The following is a 19,724-nucleotide window of genomic DNA, read 5'->3' on the forward strand; positions in this document are numbered from 1 at the left end:
GTGTTCAGAATTCTGTAGTGGGGGAGCACACGTCCGCTACCCTCAGGCACCTTTGAGCCCAAGAGGCATTTTGAGCAGCTAAAATCATACAGAACTACACGTGCTCACGCACCCTTCAACGGGTGTCTGCAGACAGACACACACACACACACACACACACACACAAAGGGCACCTTTGGATTTCACAAAGTCCATGGATTGTCCAAAGCCTGCCCCTGGATTCCAATTAAGAAGTTCTCGTCTACTTATCAAAATTTTGAGAATGTAGTATCACTGTTGTCCCAGAGATTTCACTACCTGAATAAAAATGTCACATGTACAAAAAGCCTTAATGGGAAAATCTCCAGTTCAAGACAGGTGATTTTTCTATGAGGGTAGGAAGTACACGGTAGCCGAGATGCAGAGAAGAAAATAGCCAACTCAGAATCATGCAGTGCCACTGAAGGCTTCTTCTGACCTTCCCAACTCATGCTTCCACTCCTCGCCTGGGGGTCTGAGTCTTGCTTTTCCTTCCTTTCTTCCTTTCTCCCTCCCTCCCTTCCTCCCTCCCTCCCTTCCTCCCTCCCTCCCTCCCTCCCTCCCTCCCTCCCTCCCTTCCTTCCTCCCTCCCTCCCCCCTTCTCTCTTTTTTTATTGTGATAAAATTTGCATTACATGAAATTTGCCCATTTTAAGGGTACAGTTGAGTGACATGAAGAATTCACATTGTTGGGTTTCCCTGGTGGCACAGTGGTCAAGAATCCACCTGCCGATGCAGAGGACACGGGTTCGAGCCCTGGTCCGGGAAGATCCCACATGCCGCGGAGCACCTTAGCCCGTGCGCCAGCAGTACTGAGCCCGCAAGCCATAACTCCTCAGCCCGCGAGCCACAACTACTGAGCCCGTGCGCCTAGAGCCCGTGTTCCGCCGTAAAGAGAAGCCACCGCAATGAGAAGCCCGTGCACCGCAGCGAAGAGTAGCCTCCACTCGCTGCAACTAGAGAAAGCCTGCGCACAGCAAAGAAGACCCAACGCAGCCAAAAATAAGTAAAACAAAAATCTTAAGAAGAAAAATAAAGAATTCTCATTGTTGTGCAACCGTCCCAACTCTCCGTCTCCAGAATGTTTTCATGCTGTCAAACTGAAACTCTGTCCCCATTAAACACTGACTCCCCATCTCCCCAGCCCCTGACACCCACCCTTCCACTTTCTGTCTCCATGAATTTGACCCCTCTGGGGATCTCACCGAAGTGGAATCATGTAACATTTGTCCATTTGTATCTGGCCTATCCACTTAGCATAATGTCTTCAAGTGTCTTCCGTGTGGTAGCCTGTGTCAAAATTTCCTTCTTAGACCCCAAAGCCAGTGTGGACAGTACACAGTGAGTGAGAAGGAAATAAAACCCTGGGTCTGAAGAAGTTGAGATGTATGCCAAGTGCAGTGGGAAACCAGTGAATGAGAGGTGTCGTGATCCAGTTGGCACTGAAAGGGAAACAGTTGATGTTGGCTGCTGTATAAATGGATGGGGTGGGGATTCAGCAAGAGTGGAAGTCGGGAGCCCCAGATATGGTTAGGAATTTGGCGTGGTAGTGCAGGAAGACGATGTCTGAGGAGATGGAGTGAAGTCAACAGGTTCCATATATTTGGAGGGAGAATCAGCGGGGATCAGATTGGGGGGAGGTAGCGGGGCGGTATTTCTGTTTACTCTGTGTGCACGTGTGTGCTTATGCCTCTACTGCTGAGACTTAACTGTTTCTACAAAGAAACACTAACCTTTCCTCTTACAAGTGGAATTGTTAAATTTTCACTGCTTATACAAAGAAATGTCAAACAATCATTGAGAAATACATAAATGCTCTTTCTATCAATTAGAAACTTTCCTTCCTGTTTGTGGATGAATAATATCTGTTGTATGAATATACACACTACATTTTCTTTATCCATTCATCTGTCAGTGAACGCTTGGGTTGTTTCCACATATTGGCTCTGAATCTTGCTTTTGAATTATTGTTTGGACTTTGATGAGAAGTATCTCTGTTGTTCAGGATGTGCCCAGCGTTTTAGTTTGTCTTTTGATCACTTACATATTTCTAATTAGCCGAAGCAATGCATACGTAGAGTCAAATCAGTTCATCCGAGGTGCAGGGACTGAGCGTCTATTTGGTTTGCACTCGTGGACTTTCTGAGATGTTCTAGATCTCAGAGGCCATGCAAAGAGCGTCTGAGGTCCTCCAGAGCTGCCACAGCCCGGCTCTCTTCAGGGTCCGCACTGCTGGGAAAAGCACTGCTGCTCGAGGACCTGTGTCCCTCTGCTGTAGACGTTCCATCGTTAGGAGGCAAATGAGTTCAGATTTGCATTCATCGTGCTTTTAACCATCACTGCTGACTGGGTCCTTGTATAACAGAACAGAAGTTCACTCTCCCTCTTGGTTAACAGGCTTTCAAATCTTAGAAGGTTGGTATTCTGTCCCTGTGAAAATTTCTCTTGTATACTGTGAAACACCCTGATTGCTTTATCTAGTCTTCAGATCTGGATTTGCATAATCCCACCCCACCTCACCTTGTCCAAATGTGCTACAGTCGGGTGGGACCCATCTCAAGATGTGTTGGTATGTTGTCCCAAAACGGCGTAAACAGCCCAGGTCGAATCTGATGTTGTAAGTGAGCAGGACCTTGTGGGGCCTTCCTGGGCCGGATTCTCTCCATGTCTTCTGCCTGCTTCTTGTCTTTAGAAAATTTTAGCCTCCTAGCCTTCCCTGAGTTCGAAACGGACAATTTAATCAGAGAAGGGAGAAAGTGCCAAAAGAAAGGAAAAGAGTCCAAAACGACCAGATAATACTAGTGTAGCCGTTAAACAAAGCCAAGGACCTTTCCTTCTTCCTCAAGGGCCGTAGATACTGTTCTGAGCCTCGTCCTTGGAGCTGTTTTGCAGAGACTGAAGCCCCCAGCAGGTGGAAGAAGTTAACTGCATGCTGCCCACAAGCACGTAGACCCCAGACCAGCTGGAACCAGAAGGTTGATGATGTTGACCTCAAATGACCTCACCACCAAACCAATCGGAAGAATGTCCACAAGCTGAGCACACACCCCTCAACCTCCCCTCCCTCACCCCACTCTTTTGTAATTCACTTTAAACATTTTTAAAATTTTATTTTGGGGCTATAGTTGATTTACCATGTTGTGTTACTTTCCGGTGTACAGCAAAGTGATTCACTTCTATGTACACAGATATCTTTTCTTTTTCAGATTGTTTTCCCATTTAGGTTATTACAAAATTTTGTGTTTTTTTTTCGTCGCGCTCTGTGGCTCGCAGGATCTCAGTTCCCTGACCAGGTATTGAACCCGGGCCACGACCGTGAAAGACCAGAATCGTAACCTCTGCGCCAGCAGGGGACTCCCTAGGTTAATAGAGAATATTGAGTAGAGGTCCCTGTGCTTTACAGGAGGTCCTCGTTGATTGCCTATTTTATATATAGTTGTGTGTATACGTTAGTCCCAACCTCCTGATGTATTCCTCTCCCCCACCTTTCCCCTTTGGTAACCATAAGTTTGTTTTCTATGTCTGTGAGTCTGTTTCTGTTTTGTAAAGAAGTTCATTGGTATCATTGTTTTAGATTCCACATAGAAGTGATGTCATATGGTATTTGTCCTTCTCTGTCTGACTTCCTTTCCTTAGTATGATAACCTCTAGGTCCATCCATGTTGCTTCGAATGGCATTATCTCATTTTTTATGGCTGAGTAGTATTCCATCGCATATATGTACCACCTCTTTCTTATCCGTTCCTCTGTCGATGGACGTTTAAGTTGCTCCCATGTCTTGGCTATTGTAAATAGTACTGCTATACATATTGGGGTGCATGTGTCTTCTTGAATTATGGTTTTCTCTGGGCCTATGCCCAGGAGTGTGATTGCTGGGTCGTACGGTAGCTCTAGCTTTAGTGTTTTGAGGAACCTCCACACTGTTCTCCATAGTGGCGGCACCAGTGTACATTCCCACCAACAGCCTCACCCCATCTGTAAACACCTTTCCCTGAAAGCCATTGGGGAGTGGGGGCCTTCTGAGCCCTAGATACCTGGACCCCTTGCTTGTTGCCCTGCCATAAACGCGGCACTTTCCTTCACCGTGACCCGGTGTCAGTAGATTGGCTTTAGTGCGTGCGGGCGAGTGGACCCAAGTTTGGTTCAGTAACAGCGTGTTTGGAGACAAGCAGAACTATCACCTCTCCTCCTCTCTTTTCCTCCTGTGGCTGCAGTTTAATATAACAACGGCTGTAGCTCTAGTGCAGAAATATCAGTAGAGTGAAGCACAAGTGCTTCGTCAATACAATCCTTTCGGCATGAGAGTCACGTGGAGAAAATATTACAACACAGATGCCTGGACCCAGCCTCACAGATTCTAATTCCACAGCACTGAGCTAGGGCCTAATTTTAACTTTCTCAATTGACATGCTTCTGATTTGGAAATCTCTGGGTGGGATGTGCCACCCAGGCTGGTTGCATTAGGGGGGCTTCAAGGCGTCGTTGAATGAAATAAGGAGGGAGGTGAACGGTGACCTGGATTTCACCCAGGCATCCTCTGGCAGGGCTGTGGCCAGGCCATGGGTCCACAGCTGAGCGGACGTCTGTGTCAGCCTCCAATCCTCCTGCCAACGCGTCCGTGACAACCCCTCCAGCAGCCCGGTGCTGCCGTGGATAAGCAGCCCTGGGATCGGAGTTCAGCCCAGGCACCTGCCTGGTACATGCATAGTGCATGTGCTGGTGAGGAAACCGCCCTCTCCACCGGGAAGCCTGGAGCACATCCTCCCGTACAGCCCTCAGAGGGGACCAACCCTGCTGACACCTTGATCTCAGACTTCCAACCTGCGTAAATGTCGGACAGTGCATTTGTGTTGCTTAAGCCCGCCAGTTTGTCGTACTTGGTGACGCAGCCCAAGGAAACTGCTACGACCTGTATTTTCAATAAGAAGGAATTCACATGGGGCGGTCGCTTTTCTGCTTCCCCTCCCTTTATTTTAATTTTTAAAAAAATATTTATTTCTCTTAGGCTGCATCGTATCTTAGTTGCGGCACACGGGCTTAATTGCCCCGTGGCGTGTGGGATCTTAGCTCCCGGACCAGGGTTCCTGGGCTTTGAACCCGCGTCCCCTGCATTAGAAGGCGGATTCGTTACCACTGGAACACCAGGGAAGTCCCTCCCCTGCCTTCAAATTAAGACGTGTCGCTGAACTTCAAAGAAGAACCTGTCCTTAGGAGTTAGATTAGAAACCTGAGTTTTCTTTTTAAACGTTGCGTTTCCCGGTTGTGGTAGATGTGTTAGTGTTGAAAAAAATGGCTGAGAGACTTTAAGAGGAAAAGGATTTTACAAATCCTGAAGCTGGGTGCCAGTTATTGTGATAAAATTGCTATGTTAAGAGACCAAAAATAAGCAGGAGAAAACACAGGTAAGTAGTTAGGAAATGCAGGATGGGAAAGGCTTCTTCAAGTACAGTGTCAAAGCAGATGAAAAGTATGAAGTGAAAGTGAAAGATTTGAACACAACATACTTTTTAAAGTGTCTGTATAAGAGAATGTGAGAGTAAAAAGTTAAAAAGATAAAGAACAGGGATTGACAGATACACACTTGTATATGTAAAATAGATAAACAGTGATGACCTAGTGTATAGCACAGGGAACTATGTTCAATACCTTGTAATAACCCATAATGGAAAAGAGGCTGTAAAAGAATACATATATTCTCACATAAATGCATGTAACCGAATCACTTTGCTGTACACCTGAAACATTGCAAACCAACTATACTTCAGTAAAAATAGAGAACTGACAAAATAGGGGAAATATCTGTAGTTAATAGAGATGCAGATCCACAAGGAGAAAGCTTTGTATTGTAAATATCCGTGTATATGAGGAGATCCTAAGGAAACCAAAGTAAAAGGTGGCCGTTGTTGCTTCTGGTCAAGGTGAAGTCGCAGGGTCCAGGTTTACCCTCCTAGCTTAAAACAGCTTTAAAACGGGGGAAATGTATGAAATGACCGTTTTTCGCCTTTTGGAGAGAGGGGTGAGTCGTGAGGCACATCAGCTCACTGCTGGACATCCTATTCATTGGGATGACTCCGTACTTTTATTCCCTTTTTTAGAGCATTTCCTCAAGACAACTGGTAATAGAAATACTTCCAGAGAGTGTCCAGGGCAGAGTACAGGGCAGGGGGCTGGGGAGCCCAGCATGTCCCTGGGCTGAAGGGATAGAGTGAGGTGTTGAGGTGGGCACAGCAGCTGGGGTTCACAGGCCACCCCAGTGTTCTGCTGAGACCCGGTCGGTGCACGTGGGTGAGGTGAGAACTGGAGGCCTGGTGGCGGGCTGATGGGCGCACTGCCCACTCACGGTGCTTCCAAGCAAGGTACTCCGTGTAGCTGACGTCTTTACGCGGTGAAAATGGAAAAGGCGAGAAATGCGCCCTGGAGGTTTGCCAGGTTCAGGCTCAGAGCAGGCGTGGTCGCTGTCATTCCCACACTGGCAGCATTTCATCGGCGAGAATTCAGGCAGAGGCCACAGTCAACAGCAGCAAGAACCGGAAAAGACCATTCCTGGCTCTAAGCAGCCACTTCCACGCGCAATTTTGGAGAAGCACGCATTTTGTGCAGGATTAATTTAATGTGGCAGTTCAGCTGGGGAAATCAGGAATGGGTTATGTGCTTATTCATTTGGACAAATCATCACTTCTTATTTCCGTTTTTAGAGGATCTCCTCAAGACGCTTGTAATATAAATAGTTCCTCTGTCCCTTTCATAAGTATCTAAATCTTTTTAAAAGCTAAATCAGTCTCTTGCCAGCATTACAACCGAGGAATGTCTTTGTTAAGGACCTGAGAGCTATCTTCTTTATCTCTCTGTCACCGGGGGAGTTTAGGCTAGGTGTTAAGCACTTTCCTCCGAGCTGTAAGTACCTGCTTGTCCTAGAGGTAGGAGCAGTTGTCTTTCTCCTTTGGATAAAGGGTATTAATTAACTAGCATGGACAGCCACCGAGATTACCAGGTGAATTTAGGATATACCCTGAAAGAATGTATGCCATTTTTATGGTGTTGTCAAGTCTTTTCACATGAGACAAGTTCCCGTTTATCTTGAGAACATGTATGCAACAGATTTTATCTGCTGAGCTATAAAAAAAAAAAAGTGAGGTTGATTTCATTTGCACAATCATTAGTGCTTCGCCTGTGGTGCACAACACAGTCTGGTTTAATGGTTATTCCACAGTAAAACCGTTTTCTTTACGTCTACATTTGTGGAGAGGATTTTCTCGGTTGGCGGGAGATTTCTTTTTTATTTTGTGTGTTACTTACTTACTTAATTAATGGGACTGCACTGCGCAGCATGCGGGATCTTAGTTCCCCAACCAGGAATCAAACGCGTAGCCCCTGCAGTGGAACCTAGGAGTCTGAACCATCGTACCGCCAGGGAAGTCCCTGGAGATTTTATTTTTAACTTTTCCCCTAGCAGCTTTTAAGGAACAGTTGGCCAAGAACACAGTTATATTATTTCACCCCCAAAATAGTGATAAATCATTACCCTTATGATCCCATTTTTGAAAAATGATATTTTTACCTTACATAAACAGTATCCTCTTTAAGAGGTAAGATCCCTGGTATCTGATTTTCGTACACTTTTTATCGCGTTGGTTGGGTAAACAGCTACAATTTCTATTTTCTTTTCTTTCCGTGGGTAATATTAGTTTGTATCATGGCTGGGCATTTATTGTATCCTAGGATTTGAAGGAAAGTTGTAGCGTTTCAGTTAAGCGAACATGATACACTCCTTCCCCTCTCCTGGCGGTGGGGGAATCTCAGATGTAACCCGAAATGTCTCAGGGCAGGCAAAGGACCAGGGACCCTGGAGGCCATCACACAGCCCCCGCTTGAGGCCACAGCTTTCCTTGATCCCTAACAGGAGTGAAAACAAATGGGCAATTGAGTCCCTGGTCCAGACGGCCCACCGTCGCAGCCCAGCAGCTCTTCACGGCCAGATGACATGAAGACATTTAAGTCGCTCACTAAGTGGACGGCGCGGAGACTTCTGGGAAATAGAGTCCTGGTACTTGTCCCGCTCTCCGGTCGGGCTTTGGCAGGCGGGCTTCCGGCGTCCTCCTGCGCAGGTGCGCCTCACGGTTTCTGAGGGTTGGCGCACGCGCGCCGTCGCCGCGCCGCCCTTGCTTCCTGTGCGTGCGCAGGTCGGCTATGGTCGTTGTTCCGTCGTTTTGGCCTGTTGCCGAACATTTCGGGGCTTGCGGGGCTGGACGGCGTCCGGCCCGGCCGGCAGCCAGCGCGAGCGGGGTGTGCGGGCGAGGGTTCGCGCAGGCCGTGCGGAGGCTGGAAGTGGGACCCCGGATCTCGAGCCGCGGAGCCCGCGGCCTGGGCCGGAGTGGCCGAGCGGCCGGCGGCGGTGCAGTTCCCGATCGTCTGCAGCGCGCGGAATAGCGAGTTCCCGTGAGAAAGGTGGGCCTGAAGGGAGCTTGTGCCGTAGGCCCAGAGACGACTCCTCGGGCCCAGTGGCCCGGGGAGGCGGAGAGGAGGGACCCCGAGAGAGGAGCTCGCCGGAGGAGCAGCTCCCGGACCGGAGCCTCGGGAGCCCGGGGACGGTCAAGGAGTCTCGATGGGGTTCGTGCGTCTGCGTGCCTGCAGGCGGTTGTGGTCCCTGCGGCCCTTGCAGAGCGGGGCTTCGGGTAGTCCGCCCGGGCCCCGCGGTAGTGCGATCGGGACGGTTTGACCGCTTTCCGGAGGTGGAGGGGCCGGGGTGGAGGGCAGGGCCGGCTGCTCCGGATGGGGCTCCCCTGGGACTCGTGACCTCCGGGTGTTCTGGGGGAGCAGGGGCCACAGACTCGGACGGGACGTGCCACGTCCTCTTCTCCGTCCAACCCCGATCCTCCACGTCCTCTTGTCGCCGTCTCGGCATCTCGCACGTGTCTCTCAAGGCGCGTCACCACCTTGGTTGTCTAATCTAAGCGTCCGCTGCCCCCCTCGGTTGTTCCCTGTGGATTCGCACAGTGTAATCGGTGCAGGATGAGTCTGCAAGGCTTCTGTCCAGCTGCCTCGGTTGAGGAAGTAAGAGATTGGGCCTGAGAAGGGAGATGACTTGTCCCAGATCCTCACCGGGTGTGCATGTAGGGTCGCTACCAGGAATCTAAACTACTGAGGCAGGTGTTCTGTCCACTTAAAGTCAGTTTTAATAAAAGTGCTTTTTGAGCGTCGCACTTAAGTTTGTAAAGTTTTACAAATAATTGAAAGACTGAAACGCACCTGAGTGTGTCCCTTTATTCTGGGTATCCTGTGGATTTCCTGATCTAAGTTGTTAACAGACTTAGAAGAGTTAAACTATATGCGTTTTTTAATTTCATATTTAATGACGGAGGTTTATTTTAGTAGGACTCAATGTACACTCGCTTCTGAAAAAAAAGCATCCCCTTAGGTACCACAGCCACGTGGGAGTTACAGACGTGAGTGGTTGCTCCCTCCTCATTCTAACAGTCCCTTCTGAAGATGAAATGGCGGGTCTCCCACAGGTGTGTCTTGTGGAGCGCGGGGCGGGTGCTCGTGCAACCTGGAGCCGCTTCAGTCGTAGCTTCACTGCCTGCGTTTTCCTTCTGCAGGTCCGCCTCCACTGTCACAGTCCAGCACGTTGTTCCAAGAGCAGCGGAAAATGAATCAGCCCCTGGTGAGTTTTGCTGTTTACTTATTTACCTGCTGCTGTTCTTTTGTGATAACACCGTGGGAGGCGAATAGTTCAAAATTTTAAATGGGAAAGTAGGAGTAGGGAAAAGATGTGGTTCGACAAAGCGTAGAGGAGCAGGTCAGTACCAAGTGTTTCTGGCAAGTTCTACGTGTAGATCCCACGATCCTCTTTTAGCCCCAGTACAAGCCTCGCGTTCTTGACATTTGTGGCAAAACGCCATCCCTTGCTTGACTTCCATTGTCCTGCCGAAGCACTTTTGTTCTCGGGCGTTAAAGGTTTCCTTGAGGATCCCGCTGTAGGCCGCTAGCCTTCCTGAGCGACAGCCCCTGACGTGTTGACATCGGTGCCTTCCTTGTGCTTCCCGTAAGCCGAGAGCATGCCTTCCAGGGAGCACTCAGGGCATATAACTTTTCTGTTCAGTAGAACACCGTTGTCACATAGGTACATTGTTTTCAGTGCTCAATCCAGGGATGCAATGAGGAGCCTCTGGAAGCACAGCCTTGTCACCCTTCCAGTAAATTTCCCTCTTTGTCACTTACAATCTAACAGGGTCGCGCTACACACCATGATGTGATGTGTAATGATGTGATGTAGTGATGTCTGTGGCAAAGATTCCGTGTTTCCCAGCTGTATTGTATCGTGAAGCCTTCGGTCTTGGTTCTGCCCCTCCCCGGAACCTGATCTGGTTGAGGTGACCTGGCATCCAGCATACAAACCAGTGGAGATTTGCCAGTCGTCACCTCAGACCACTGTCACCTTCCCATCTGCAGAGTCTGCTGTGTTGGTTTCTGTGACAGATCTCTCCTTGCTCTCTTCCTGACTCTTTCTTCCCCCCTCTTTATGTGTTGTCTTTTCACTCTTGGTTCATGACTCTTCATCCTGTCTGATCTCACCTTGTGGTGCTTTTCACCTACAGCTTTGTCAGTTCTCCCAGCTGGACCAGATAGATGCCTCTGTCCAGCCACTTGCCAGCATCTCTATGGAGTTTGTCCAAAGGGCACCTCAAATTGCTAGATCCAGTAGATCCAAGAATGATTATTTACAGCTCCCCCGCCCCTTGGTTTCTTCTTTTGTCCCTGGCGTCTCATCGTTGCATCATGCACCCTGTCACCCTACCCAGAAAAATGGGTTCATTCTAAAATCCTTCTCCAGCCTCTGTTACCACGTTGTAGTATTAGGCTTGTTAATGTCATAGTCTAAATGGTTTTTATTCGTTCCCCTTCGTCCCGTACCTGCTACCATTAAAATAGCTTATCTTTTCATTTCTGTAGTTACGGAAACTTTTTTTCTGTGCTGCTACCTCTTTCCTCCAGCAGCTCAAGTGTATTGTGCACGCTGAGTATTTCTCCTAAAATATTAATCACAGCATTTTGTCTGCATATGGGAAGCACTTTGGAGGTTCCCTGGGTGACTGGACAAACGAGGTAGCCGTTCTGTGGAGCCATTGACCATCGAGCCCAGCGCTGGGGGGAGGTCGTACCTCGCTGATGCTGCGTGCGGATGCATCTGTGGGGTAAAATCCTGATCGGAGACGCTTAGGAGAGAGGAGTGGGAGAACTGGGTTTGTTCTGTTCCCAACTGTTGCTGGACGTTTTGCTGTGACGGGGAAAAGAGAAATTGGACAGTAGCTGGAGTAGGAGCTGAGGTCCGGGGAGGATGTTGTGTTGTGTTGTGTTGTGTTGTGTTTTGATGGGAGAAATGAGAGTGGGAATGATCCAGTAGATGCGTGTGGGGGAGGGGAGAGCTGCTGCCCGGGGTGCTGGAGTGGGGAGGGGATGGCAGAGCTGGGTTGCAGCTGGGGAATCCCTCCAATGGCTTCTCTGTTCTCAGGGAAGCAGCTCCTCAGCTGAGGGTGAGGGTGAGGTTGGGGGTTTGAGGAGAGAGCTCTGGGGCCCAGTGGACATTTTCTGCTCTGCTGATGGAAGGATCCCCAGAGGAAGTGTCCTGCTTGCCTCACTCTTGGCTTGGAGACCATTCACAGCATCTAATGTTGTGTCTTTTTTCTTACCCATAAACATCAAATGTTTTCAGGTTCTGCATGTGATCTTAAGAAGCAGTTCTCTGCTTCCAGTAGCTTCTCTTCTCCGCAGGGAAGGCACTTCACAGACATCATTACAGGAGAGGAAGAGAATGCTGCCCGTCGATGTGTAGGGAAGTCCAGAGAGCTGACAAAGCAGAGCCTGGTTTTATTTATTTATACTTTTATTTATTTATGAATTTAGTCATTTTTAGCTGCGTTGGGTGTTTGTTTTTGCCTGCTGGCTCTTTCCTCTAGGTGTAGCGAGTGGGGCTACTCTTCGTGACGGTGCGTGGACTTCTCATTGCGGTGGCTTCACTTACTAAGGAGCAAGGCTTCTAGGCATGCGGGGTTCCATAGTTGTGGCTGGCGGGCTCAGTAGTTGTGCCTCGCTGGCTCTAGAGCACAGGCTCAGTAGTTGTGGCTCTCAGGCTTAGTTGCTGCGCAGCATGTGGGATCTTCCCAGACCAGCGTTCGAACTCATGTGCCCACCATTGACAGGCGAATTCTTAACCACTGCGCCACCGGGGAAGTCCGAGATCCTGGTTATAAATGCATCGTCAGAACACGTGGCTCAGTGACTCGGGGAAGGGTGACGGCCCTCAAGTGACCAGGACTTGGGTAGCTGCAGAAGTTGTCAAGGCTCTCAGAGCAGCGTGAGGTGGACCGGATGAGGCTCCTGAGGTGCTGGTAAGGAGCTCCTTCCTTAGGACGTGGGCCTCCCGTCAGGAACAGCGGGACGTGGATGCAGGCAGACCCTGAGGTTGACTGAAGAGCTCCCCTCTGTGCTGGTTTTGGTTTCATCCTGTGGAGAAACTGAAACCTTGTAATCGGGACAGTGAGTCATCTGATCTAAAGATGTCATGTGTAGAGACCGTGGACGGCATGAAACGCGGGGTGGGGTGCGGTGGGTCAAGTCGGGGACTCTGGGCTCCAGCGCGATGCCCGACAGGAAGGGGCTAGGCCGCGGCGTGTTCCCGCTGGTCCTCGGCCCCGGTAAGCAGTGTGGACGTTCCCTTGGGGTTTTTCTGAATCGTGAATGAGGTTGAGAGTATTTTCACATGCTTAGAAGCTGTTTCTTCTTTTTAATCGATAGAGAGTTTTTACAGCAGTTTTAGGGTTACAGGAGAATCGAGCAGACAGCAGTTTCCTGTACCCGTCCCTCTGGGTTCCCTCCCTTGATAACATGTCAGGCTTGTGTGGCGCGTCATCTCAGTGATGGATCAGCATTGACACCTGATTCTCCCGTGGAGTCTGTAGTTTATATTAAGGCTCACTCTCTGTGTCCTGCTGCGCAGGTTTGGACAAGTGTGATGACCTGCAGCCACCACTGCAGTGCCACCCAGAAGCATTTCACTGCCCGAAACATCCGTGCCGGTCACCTGTTCATCCCCCCCAGTGTCCCCAAGCCCCCGACAGCTGCTGATCTTCTTACTGTCTGTGTATTTTTGCCCTTTGCAGAATGTCACTTACTTGGAATCCTTCTGTCTGTGGTCTTTTCAGACTGGTGTATTTCTGTTTTTATATGAAGGGCCTGTTCATGTCCATTGCCCGTCTTCCTGCCCCAATACTGTCTTGTTTTGTTTTGTTTTGTTCTGTTTTGTTTTCCTTGTCTTATTGGCTTTCAGAGTCGTGTTAAATGTTTCTAAATTTTTCCAGTTGGGGTCATGTTAGTAAACATTGTTTTCCAAGGTTTATTGTCTTTTTCCTGTATTTTCCAGCATTGCTATGTAATTCATTACTTTTGTTTTTACTTTGAGAGGTTGAATACTATGCGTTTCAAAAGTTTCTCAAAATCAGCACGTTTGTGTGCGTAAGATTCCTAGTTGAAGAGCACCCTCCTTGGTCAGTACCGAGGTGCAGCTTCTTTGCGGGCGGAGGCGCGTGAGAGGGGAGGAATGCGTCGGTCTCGTGGTTCCCTTTCTGTTGGGTCTCAGTTCCCCTTTCTGGTTCTGGGCAGTGCATCAGCCACTCTCCTGGGACAGGCCAGGCAGGTGGGGTCCTCACTTCCTGGTTCTGGAGTCTTTGTGTGTCTGAGAACACCTTTCTTTTTCCCCGACGAGCGAGAGGACCCTTTTGGTTGTGGAGCAGCGTCCTAGGACTGCGGCCCCTGGGCCCCCGCTGTTGTGTGTCATTTGGGCCCCAGCCATGCATGGGAGATCTCTGACACAGGGACGCAGCTGTTAAAGCCCTCTTGGGGTTTTGTCATTTACAGTCCTCTGAGGAATACTCCTTTTCTCTAATGGAATTCCAGTGCTTAAGCTTTCTAGCCACTCATGAAAAGAATCTCAGAAAGGAAAGCAGACCCATCCTCTCTGCCACCAAGCAGGGGAGTGAGCCGACACTGTTAACGTAACGCTGAGAAAGTGGCTTGTGGGCAGTGTGTGACCAGTTCTGAGTTGTGCGATTACAAGGCTGTCTGTGGAATCTTACTGTACCAAGTGGTCCTTTAAGACATATACATCGTGGGTTGTTACCTTGTGTTTTGAAGCTAACTTAAAACCCCTCAATATTTGCAGTTCTGATTGCTTTCTTAATTTGTTATCCGGGTTTCCTGACATCCCATTTTTTTAAGTTTAAAGTGCAATTTTCTCATTTTCCCTTTACATAAAAGTGAATGTGGGCAAGCCAGTTAACCCATCAGCAAATAGAAAATCATCTGGAACATTGATAATAATGCTGTTTTCAAGCAGCAACAGTGCATTAGTTTTATGCCTATTACCAGTGAAAACTATAATGTTTTCTTATTGTGCTGTTTTTTTCTCATCAGGCAAAATTACAAGCAATTAGAAAAGCCCCACAAATCACACATTTTGTGAAAATACAAATGCAGAACCAGAAAGGAGAATAGGTGTGCGTGATTCTACTTATGCTTTAAAATTAGAGTAGTTCATGGTCTGATCCCTCACTCTCTTGCATTTGGTAATAACTTTCAGTGTGTGAACGTGTGGGCCCCCAGTCTTCATCCGGGCAGCCACAGGTGTGACCAGTGACGCCTGAATGGAATATGGGCAGAGCTTCTGGAAGACTTGCTGTCGATTTCTGAGACAGGCTTCTCGAGGCTGAGCCGAGGCAGTTCTGCACAGACGCTCGTCTGCCTTGGGCGGCAACCATCTCTTCCCCCCGCCCCACTCACGGCCCCCTGCCCCCCGGTGTCCTGTCAGCAGGTGGGCACCCTCAGCCTTCCCAGGCCAGCAAAGCCTGGGTCCCAGACGTCTCTGCATATGGAGCTGGGCGTCAGGTGATCTGGCATCTCAGGGGACCTTGCTAACAGGACCCATCCTGCCTCTTCGATTGCTCCACATAAAGAACTTTGATTTTCAGTCAATGTCAGGAGTTTGTTTCTATCTTAAACGGCCTCTGAGCTTGTTGTGGTCTTTTCCTTAACCTCTTCCACAACATTCTTCCCTCCACGTTCTTTTGAAATCACCTGAACTTTTTTATTTTTAACATGCTAGTTCTGTGTTTTATTCCTTTCTTGGCAATTGCATAAACTTAACAGCCACATTACATTTAGTTATTTAAATTTACTTCTCTGTTTTCTGCTTCATGTTTGTTCTCCTTTCACGAGTAATGGGATACACTTTATCAACAGTAATAGTAGGTATCATTGAGAAGCGTTTTATGTCCAAAGGACTATGTTAAGTGCTTTCCATGGATGAATCCATTTGATACTGATCTGTATCATTATGTGATAGGTACCATTATTATCTTTATTTCAGAGGTGATGGTACAGAAGCAAACAGTTTGTAATGACTGGTGTGAGTGTTCGTGAATTTATTCAAAAGATCCATGCTGAAACATCTGGGTGTGGCAATTTCTAGTTCTTTTGTGAGCTCTCTGTCCCTTGTCAGGAGTGTGCCTCCTCCCCTGGAAGGTGTTCGTGGGAAGAAGGGATTCCAGGTCCCCAGCTGGGAATTAGGGGCAGCTGACCCAGCTGTCCCCAACAGCTCGTTTGGCAGGTCAGGGTCAGACCACTGCAGGCTTATCTTCATAGTAAAATATGGAACTAGTATGTGTTGCCTGGCTTGCTTGTTACTTTGGGAAGTGTGGCCAGTACTGCAGCTCAGCTCCTTCTGTGAGCAGTAGGAGAAGCTTAGGACAGGAATGGGACACATGTGTCCGGAGTTTAGGAGAGAAGCCTGGGCTGGCGATATAAATTTGGGAAATGTTGACATGTAGATGGTAATTAAAGCCATGAGGCCAGATGGGATCACCATCAAAGCAAAGTGTAAAAGAAAATAACTGAGCCCCAGGTCCCTCTAACTTGAGGATGACTCAGGGGAGAGGAGGAGCCAGCAAACGAGACTGAGAAGGAGTGGCCGGGGAGGTAAGAGGAGGACCACGCTGTTAACAGTCTGGAAGCCAAGCGAAGGGGCACAGTGCATCCCGGGTTGGCACGCATGTCCTCAGGCCTGTGCTCCTCGGGGGTAGGGGCTTTGTCTGCTGTTGTAGGTCCCCAACAGCCAGGATTGTTCCTGGCTCACAGTGTAAGACAATATTTTCTTTCTTTGCTGTACACTGAACGAACTCATAGCAGTGTATTGTATTTATTTTCCTCCCACGAGATCCATAACGTAAAAGAGGTATACAGTGTTAACTTTCTTGGTGAGCTGGGTGAGCTCTTGTCCCCCTAAGTCTTCTCCACGTCACCCAGTTCCCATCACGGTGCCATTACAGGGGCCAGTGTCATTCAAGGACGTGGCTGTGGACTTCACCCAGGATGAGTGGCAGCAGTTGGACCCTGAGCAGAAGACAACCTACAGGGATGTGATGCTGGAGAACTACAGCCACCTCGTTTCTGTGGGTGAGGAGAGCCTGCTTTCTGCATTGCTGAGATAAACAGGATTTCCCTCTAACTTACTGACTTTAACTTTGAATTTAATGGGACAAATGTGAGTAATCTGGGGCTCCAGGCAGGAGGGCATTTGGTCTTTGCCTCCAAGTAGGTTCTAATTTTGGTACAGCACAGATGGCCACTTCTGTTGTGTAGCTCGAAAGGCAGCCCTTTGCTTAGACGACAGATCTGGAAGCCCAGCAGCCAGGCTCAAGTTCTCTCTCATTTCTGTTAACAGGGTGTCACATTATCAAACCGGAAGTTATCACCAAGTTGGAGAAAGGAGAAGAGCCATGGATAGTGGGAGGAGAATTCCTACTTCAGAGTTACCCAGGTGTGTGAGTGAGGCAGTGAGGAGGTCGGTAACTCAGAAGTGTTTTTCCCTGGAATTTTTTAATGGTGCCAAGCCTTAGAAGTGACTAAGGAGAGTTGCTCGTGTGCTTTTAGCTAAACGAATCTCACTCCCAAAGACTTCCTCCTTCCCCACAAAAGCTTATGTTGGTAGAGCTCCTCCACGCTTGCTTCTACCCAGAACCAAACCCACTCACTTCCTTCTTCCTCTTAAACCTCAGATCCTCTTGTTCTTACAGCATATTCAGTAACCTCTTATCGTAGATTCTTTTTGCTTTCAGGCATTCATAGTCTGTTACTAGAGAATAACTCGTGACTCTCCATATTCTTTTTACTTCCCTTTTTTCTTCTTTCCCATGAAATGCCTCAGACTTGTTTCTGTCTGCAGTTGCACTTCTCACTTCTCTTTCCTTGAGGTCAGAGGTCAAACCCCCATCTTGTGCATAAACCAGTAAACTCAGTTCACCTTTGCTGTCATGAGCACGGGTGCTGGTCATTCCTGAGACGAGTGCTGCTGGAGTTTGGTATCTCCCTCTTCCTCCAAATGCCCATTTTCATCTTGTCTTCTATTTACTGTTCTGTGGCCAGGGCCTTGAATGCTGTCGTGTCGGAGTAGGTGCGGAGTGAGTAGGAGGTACAGAAATGAGTCGTGGATCATTTATCCTTCCACCCCCTCCAGAAATGTCTCTGAAGGATCTGCTTCGCACTTCAGTGGTTTGTTCCCCGACTTCTTCAAAGGGCTCCTCCTGTCTGAAGTCTTGAGGGTTTTTGTCTGTTTAATGCTGCATTGTCCACCCTGTCCTCTGGTTCAGTGTTTCCTGTGGGAGCAGTAGGCGCTCCTTCATTCTGACTGGATTTGCAAGATGTGTTCATCTGCCTTTCTAACCCATCTTATCACTAGTCTCATAGGGTAAGCCTACAGCAATTCCCTGTTGATTGCTAAAAAGAATTTAAACTCCTCCTCCTTTAAGAATTACCCAATATCGGCCCTGTGTTACCTGGAAATTTTAATTTTCTATTGTTTTCCGAAACTCCGGATAAACTCCCTTTGGTCCACACTTCTAAATGTCTTCTGTTTCATTGGGGTGTGGGTTATTTGTCCAGATTACACATTCTTTAAGTCTGAACTCAAATATTCAACCCCTCCTTGAAGTTTTTCCTTCCAGCTCTAATCATCACTCCAATCTCTTCTTTGACTTTGACTCCACCTCATCATGGTGATGCCTTAAAAAAAAGCTAGGTCTGATCAAGGAATCTGTTATTTGATTATGTATTTTTTGCTTGAGCTTCTGCACACCACACCCCCCATAATCCAATAAAGAAAAGGCCATGTTCTCTCCCCTCATCATAATATGTAATATATAGTACATGTTTATTTCTTTGATTATCTGAGGAGCCAGGTAGGTGAAAGAACCTTCTTGTCCATTCAATCAGAAATAATTTATAGGCAGGTATTTTTTTATTTTTATTTTTTTATTGAAGTATAGTCAGTTTATAGTGTTGTGTTAGTTTCAGGTGTACAGCAAAGTGATTCAGATATAGGCATTTATTTCTAAATATGCATGTCTAGGTGACATCCCATATATTCTGCTGGTAGTCGAAAGATGTCCATATGATTAAAATTAAGAACAACTATGATTTCTATTGAGGGGTTCAAAAGAAATAGGAAATAGAGCCATACTTTCTAAGAGGTTTTGGTTAAGAAAAGAGAACAGAGATGCATGGGTAATTTAAAAGTCAGCATTGCACATGGAATGTTAATGTTCCAATGCAAGGCTGAATCAAAAATGTATGGAGAGTAATTATTTTCAACTTTAAGGGGAAATGGAGCTAATTAACTTGAGAAAGGACTTGAATAGTATTTTTTTTTAAGCATGGACACCCCCTAAAAGATAGGGTTTGAGTGGATCAAGGCTGGAAGTCCAGCAAACTTAGTAAAACAATAGGAGCAGAGACCTGTCGTTGAACGTAAGCTGGGGCATTGCTGGTACCAGACATCTCGGTGTAGGTGACAGTGCCTTAGCCTGTGATCTGTCTCTCCACTTGATGTGAAAGTGCCATGGTGTAAAGTGCTGATCCACCTCCTGAGACTGATTCCTCCTTGTCCTTGTCCAGTGGCTAAATTCATTGTCACCCCATCAGTTTACCTGTTTGCAGTGAGTCCTTTCACATCTAAGAATTGGTCATTCACCCAGCATCCTTTGTCTTCTCATCATTGCTCCACGTTTGTATTTTACCTTCTATACCCAGTTTTGAACAAAATCTTAAAAGTAGCAAAGATCAAAGGTGCTTGTGTGTGTTTTTGCTGCGTTGGGTCTTCGTTGCTGTGCGTGGGCTTTCTCTAGTTGTGGTGAGCAGAGGCTACTCTTCGTTGCAGTGTGCAGGCTTCTCACTGCAGTGGCTTCTCGTTGCGGAGCACGGGCTCTAGGTGTGCGAGCTTCAGTAGTTGTGGCACACAGGCTCTAGAGCGCAGGCTTAGTAGTTGTGGCACATGGGCTTAGTTGCTCTGTGGCATGTGGGATCTTCGCAGACCAGGGCTCAAACTCGTGTCCCCTGCACTTGCAGGCAGATTCTTAACCACTGTGCCATCAGGGAAGCCCGGTGCTTGTGCTTTTGTCAGCTTTTCTCACCACTGGAGATTGTGGAGGTTGTGTGTGTGCATGTGGGTGCTTATTCCAAACCAAAAGAATAAGGGAAAAAAGTACACTTGGAATTGTTTTCATCTGTCCATGAAGCTAGCACCTGTGCCACAAAGAAATGGCTTGTGTACAAGTCACATTTAGGAAGATGTATAAAAATTGGTTAATTTTGCCTCTTTTTAG

The 19,724-nt window shown here is 47.8% G+C and overlaps 1 protein-coding gene across 47 annotated transcripts in view; it reads left to right on the forward strand.

Annotated features, from left to right (window-relative positions):
• The window catches only part of ZNF12 (zinc finger protein 12), a 208,181-nt gene that overhangs the window by 148,774 nt on the left and 39,683 nt on the right, over nt 1-19,724 (forward strand). For 31 of the 47 annotated variants that reach the window (XR_016387726.1, XR_016387725.1, XM_089895592.1 and 28 more), the window contains 3 exons: nt 9,615-9,679; nt 16,395-16,521; nt 16,790-16,885. Coding sequence is in view for 41 of the 47 variants with exons in the window: in XM_089895592.1 (XP_089751718.1) it covers nt 9,615-9,679; nt 16,395-16,521; nt 16,790-16,885 (288 nt within the window). In the remaining 6 variants the exon portion in view is untranslated. The other 16 variants (XR_016387729.1, XM_089895562.1, XM_089895581.1 and 13 more) reach the window with 12 other exon arrangements.

This window comes from Delphinapterus leucas, chromosome 15 (genome assembly GCF_059928025.1).
Source record: "Delphinapterus leucas isolate spDelLeu-1000000601 "Yukka" chromosome 15, BTC_Dleu_Yukka2, whole genome shotgun sequence".
NCBI lineage: Eukaryota > Metazoa > Chordata > Mammalia > Artiodactyla > Monodontidae > Delphinapterus > Delphinapterus leucas.